Source organism: Tachypleus tridentatus, unplaced genomic scaffold, assembly GCF_004210375.1.
Source record: "Tachypleus tridentatus isolate NWPU-2018 unplaced genomic scaffold, ASM421037v1 Hic_cluster_2, whole genome shotgun sequence".
In the NCBI taxonomy this organism is placed as follows: Eukaryota; Metazoa; Arthropoda; class Merostomata; order Xiphosura; family Limulidae; genus Tachypleus; species Tachypleus tridentatus.
Window position 1 is genome coordinate 24,342,637 of NW_027467782.1, and position 5,761 is coordinate 24,348,397.

Here is a 5,761-nt window from a genome sequence, read left to right on the forward strand (position 1 = left end):
ACTTTCAACTGTTTCTAGGAATACCAGTTCATATGATAATACACGTACAAACTGTATTGTTTTTTAGCATGGCTTGTTTGTTTGTTTTTTGGAATTTCGCACAAAGCTACTCGAGGGCTATCTGTGCTAGCCGTCCCTAATATAGCAGTGTAAGATTAGACGGAAGGCAGCTAGTCATCACTACCCACCACCAACTCTTGAACTACTCTTTTACCAACGAATAGTGGGATTGACTGTAACATTATAACGCTCCCACGGTTAGGAGGGTGAGCATGTTTGGCGCGACGCGGGCACGAACCCGCGACCCTCGGATTACGAGTCGCACGCCTTACGCGCTTGGCCACGCCGGGCCTGAAAGGGAAGGCATGTTTGTTGTACTTGGGATTCGAACCCACGACCCTCGGATTACGACTCCATTACTGTAACCACCTGGCCATGCCGGGCTCAGCATGGCCTATCCTCCGACTATTTGCAGAAAAACAAGTCGATATGAAAATAGATGTTAACGGTGCCAGTTTTAGTCTGTTATGCTCTCCGATTGTTTATAAAAAATAAGTCTTAAACATGTGCCTAATTAGTTTTGAAATTCCCTGTTGTTTTATTATTTATCATTGACAATACTAGTGACTTCAAGTTGTTGTCATTTATTGTTTACATCGTTTTAACACGCAGCCGTCATTAGTTTGACAGAAAGTTTGGGTAGTTCTAATAAGTATAATACTCTGAAAACGTGTTTGTTTTCATAATGAGCTCAGTACCGTCAAATACTTTTCTCACGTCAAGTATTTTCTGCTTATTATTTGTGCCCTCGAAATTTGTGCTCTTTGTAATTTCGAAAACTGGGGTCAAGATATAGTATTTTGTAATTTGAAACCAAGTAATAACTTAGTTTACTCACTTTTAGCTTATTTATCAAGCAGAATAAAATAACCATCATTTTAAGTGTAAAAGTAAACACAACTTTACTGTTGTAAAATTGAGGCCATTGCCGTAACAATAATGGCTTATAGGTTTAAAACTGATCACATTTTACATGTAATTCGTTGTCTTAACATATTTGAAGGAAAGTAGTTTTAACAAATCTATTGTCCTTAAACATCAAAAATTTATTTAACATTTTCAAATGTTAGAAATTTCAAACTACTTTTAAAATTATGGAATTTAAACAACTTATTTATTCCCAATAATTTATATGTACCAAATTAATAAGAACAAATAATTCTATTTGCTTTTAGAACTTACCAGTACCAGAGATACAAGTGAGAAACAGTCTGGAACCTTCGTTATACGGCCCAATTTTCCCGTATACAGGTGTATTGGTATTACCGAGAATAGTAACATCCTTTGACGCAACTGCATAATAAGATGTTTCTCATACAGATTAAACTTTCAATGAAATCCATCAAACGTTAATAAAAGCTTTTAATTTCTAATGATATTTTAAACGTTTGTTTGATTTCGAATTTCGCGCAAAGCTACTCGAGGGCTATCTGTGCAAGCTGTTCCTAATTTAGAAGTGTAAGACTAAAGGGAAGGCAGCAAACTCTTAAACTACTCTTTTTACCAACGAATAGTGGGATTGATCGTCACATTATAACGCCCTCGCGGCTGAAAGGGCGAGCATGTTCGGTGCGACCAGAATTCGAACCCGTGACAATCGGTTTACGAGTCGAACGCCTTAACGCGCTTGGCCATGCCGGGCCAAAAAATGATATTTTAAACGTGAAAATAGTCAAAGTTATAAGGTTAAGAAAAGGTAGTACGAGAAATATGAGCTATCGTTTAATTGTGGCAAAATATTTCTGATAAAAAACAACAGCATATAGTCATATCAGTTATAACTTTACACCTTCACGAACTGATTGCGTCTTGATAATAAATTATATCAAGGTTTGGATTGGGGACGGAAAAGGTTTAATGACAATAAGATTTGTTTGTAAAGACTTAACAAGAATTTCATGGAAATTCTGACACTTCCCTAAAGTAGAGAAAATAATTAGTTTATTTCATCTTCCTTAACACAGCTACAAAAACGCCTTCAAACGTATAACTGGCCCCTGGGAGTGGATGGGAGAATTGTAATGAAACTAGGTAACGTGATAAAACTAAAACCGTTTATTTTGTATTTTTGCCGAAGGTCTAACGAACACCGGTTCTAAAGAAGGCCAAAACAAATTTGCTGAAACAGTAGTGATTAATAGAGTATATATATATATACGAACCTAATTTTAATTTATTGGTTCTTTTCTTTTAGAGCTATGACACTCACATATTTAAAGCAAGATATTGATGTACTTATAAAAGAATGTTGGATTCATTGCTTAAGTTGTAAGTCTGATAAGCAGTTCTAAATAGAAAACTTTTTTCCTAGTCTTCAAATACGAGCTACGAATACACAAGAGTGAATGCGGTATAAAGGAAAAGTTATGTCTTTCTTTACTTAACATATTTTCTACAAAATTCTACATATTTAGTAAACCTAGCAATTCTACAAAATCTATATTTTCATGTTACGTAACATTTCCTCCACAGAGCTCTTTGTTTTATTCGATTTCAAATGAAGTGTTCGTATAATTCCCTGCAGTATTAAACTATACACTTACCAATAACATCCAGCGTCATAAAGTCGTTCAGGGTTCGTCCGTACCGAAAATCAACCCTGCAACTATAATCTCCTTCATCATCTTTCTCTACACGGTTGATGATTAATACAGACTGTTGTTCGCTCACGTTGAAGTAGGCCCTTTGTCCAAGTAACTCACCAGTGAAATATTTGGCGTTCTTCAAGGGCCCTCTTCTGGAATCCATACTTATAATAGGAGCATTGATTCCTCTCTTGTACCATAGCACCAGAGATACGGAGTCGTCTTCTGAAGGAAGACTGATATTACAAGATATATGAGCAGATTCACCCAAGACGGCTTGGTACATAGGAGCTGCAAAAACTGATGAAATTTAACAGTATTAACTTCGGGCGTTAATATGTGTACGAGGACATTAGGCGTGCTCGCAGCAGCAGTCAGCTAGACAGTTCTTAAGTAAGCTGCATCATATGAGGAAGGAAAAAAGTTGCTCATTGCGAACCGTCGATAAAATTTTTAATTTTCGTCCAGATAGAAAACTCAGTATTGTTAACAAGTTTGTATTTTTTTCTAATTATTTGTACCAAACGTTATTATAAGTTGTGTTGTTCTTTGTACATTAAAATATATTTGTGTTAAGAAAGAAAACTGTTTGTAAACCTTGTTGACAAATAATATTAATTTGATACATATCGACATTCAATTTACTTCCAAATGTGAATTTAGATTCCAGGCTACTTGATATCGTAATATCTGGCATAATAAATAGGAAACTCGACTGGGATAAATTTGTATTATTTTGTCGAATATTGTAATTAAGTTCTTTAATAAAATTCTATCTTTATTATCTTACACACAAACATAACATTCCACTTCTATAAAATTCTAGAGAGTGACAATCATTATTATATTATTAACAAGCGTAATGCCACCCCCTAGTACAGCGATATGTCTTCGGATTTACAACGCAAAATCACGGATTCGATTCCCCGCGGTGGGCTCAGCAGATAGCCCGCGTGGCTTTGCTATAAGAAAACACACACAAGCGTAATATTTTCGACCTGTACATTTTTATGGTGTAGTGAAACAATAATTATTATTTTATCGACAGACGTTTCATAATTCTTCAGAAAACTGGGTGATGTAATAATCTGTATTATATTATTTTATTCTTTTACAACATGCAACTGGATGCCAAACGTTATTCTCTTTGATAAGTGCATTATTGTTCTATATAATTTTATGATGTTAACAACCTTTGTCATATTTTCCTTTTGTACAGTTGTAAGGTATGACGTTGTTTATTATCTTATCGTCAAAATTAACATTGTTCTTTGGAATAATTGTACGGTATAACAATCATTATTATGTTATTAGAAAGTGTAACATTGTCGTATAATTGTATGGTGGTATAATCCTTATTATCTTATTGAGAAGTGAAACATTAACCTTATATATATATATATAATTGCATGGTGCAATAATATTAACTTATCATGTAAAACAATCTGTTATATTCTTGACAACTGAAACATTGTCCTTCTATAAAATCGCATTGTGTAATGATCTTTATTATTTCATCGAAAAGTGCAATTATGTCCTCATGTTCAAAAGCAGGTGTAACAAATTTTATTTTATTATCGAGAATTATAACTATGGCTTTTATTTATTGTATTTTCGAGGTTGAATATTATTTACTGATCTTTTGATCTAATGAAAAGCTGCTAGAATTTCATTGTCCTTTGAGTGCCGTCACATCATCTTGGGGATATATAAATGTATTTACCTCAACAAAGGCTGTCAAAGGGTCCATAATGATCACGTTCACGGCAGCTGAACAGCTGAACCACTGGAGGGAAGGAAAGTAAAAACAATAGTGGAGGAAATGGATTATAAATTTAAAGAGGTCATCGTTGTGAGCGATTCCTTGTCAAAGCATATGGCGTAAATAGTGAGAAAAAAAAAAGAGTTAGATTTTGGTACCTTGAGACATAGGAAAAAGACACAACTGACAGAGCAAGGGATGTAATGAAAGGGACTGGTCACAATGCTGTGTTGTTATGAACATAGGGGCTAATGATATAGGGAATGATAAGTCTGAGGAGTTAATTAATAACGAAAAGAGGTTGATAAAAACATTTAAAGATAAAGGCATTAAATGATAGTATTAGGGATACTTCTAAGAGTTAATTGTGCAAATGAAATTTTGAGTAGATCACCAGGGCTTAATGCCAGGTTGAAATTAATATGCAAGGATGAGCAGGTTCGCTGGTTGAGCTTGTGGGATCAGTACAGTGAGAGAAGAGTACTTTATGGAATGGATGTTTATACTTAAGTTGGAAAGGATCTAGCATATATGCAAGGGCTAGTAACTCAGAAGTAAAGGAAGTTTTAAAAGAGGACTAGATACTGGTTAGGGCAAAGATAAATTAAATGAAACAAAATTGAAATTTACAGAAAAGTTTAGCACAGGAAATCAGTATAAAGACAGTTATAATAATAGGCTTAACTGTTACTAGTATAATGCTAGAGCTATAAGAAATAAAAAAATGATTTAGGGAACTGGTATGAATATACATTTTGATATCATGGGAATAATTGAAATACGGTTAAATGTAGATGATTTTGATCATAAAATGTTTTTGAAATACATGGTTATATGTTATTTAATAAAGATAGAATAGTAAAAAAGGGGTGGAGTGGCTCCATGTATAAAGTATGATTTACCTCCTGATAAAGTTGAAAATATCGATGATAATAGCAAGGAGACCGAATTCAATTTGGTTTTTTGTTACTGAATTAAAGGGAAAACGTTCTTAGTATGAATTTGTTACAAACCATTAAATGAAACTAACGAATTTAGTGAGCAACTTTACAGTGAGATTAAAATTTAATCTGCTATTGAAACCATAACTATGGGTCACTTTAATTTCAGGCATATTTATTGGGAAATGCTAGAGTCAAACCATGATTCTAGCATTTTATGGAAACTGTACAAGAACCTACAAGAAATAATGCTCTTTTAAATTTATTGTTAGCTTGTGAAAGAGAGCTTTCACCTCTCTTCACTGAGAGGGTGAAAATTTGGGAATACATAGGTGCTGCATATGGAAATCAGGAATAGTGATATTTTTATTCCAAATTTCAAAAAAGCAAAATTTAAAGGAATGCATCAAGAA

At 33.9% G+C, this 5,761-nt stretch overlaps 1 protein-coding gene across 1 annotated transcript; it reads right to left on the reverse strand.

Moving 5' to 3' along the window:
* Positions 1 to 369: 369 nt before the first annotated feature.
* Positions 370 to 5,023, reverse strand: LOC143243216 (uncharacterized). The gene is made up of 2 exons (XM_076487049.1): positions 2,604 to 5,023; positions 370 to 1,353 (listed from the first exon to the last, which is right to left on the reverse strand). The coding sequence occupies exons 1-2, from the start codon at positions 2,929 to 2,931 to the stop codon at positions 1,232 to 1,234; spliced, it is 450 nt and encodes a 149-aa protein (XP_076343164.1). The 5' UTR covers positions 2,932 to 5,023; the 3' UTR covers positions 370 to 1,231.
* Positions 5,024 to 5,761: the final 738 nt, after the last annotated feature.

What these genes read in the sequence shown, in the direction of transcription:
- LOC143243216 (XM_076487049.1), bottom strand. Translation starts at nt 2,931, where the DNA reads ATGTACCAAGCCGTCTTGGGTGAATCTGCTCATATATCTTGTAATATC. An exon ending in TATGACGCTGGATGTTATTG is followed by an intron (nt 1,354 to 2,603) that starts GTAAGTGTATAG and finishes CTTATTATGCAG; the next exon opens with TTGCGTCAAAGGATGTTACT.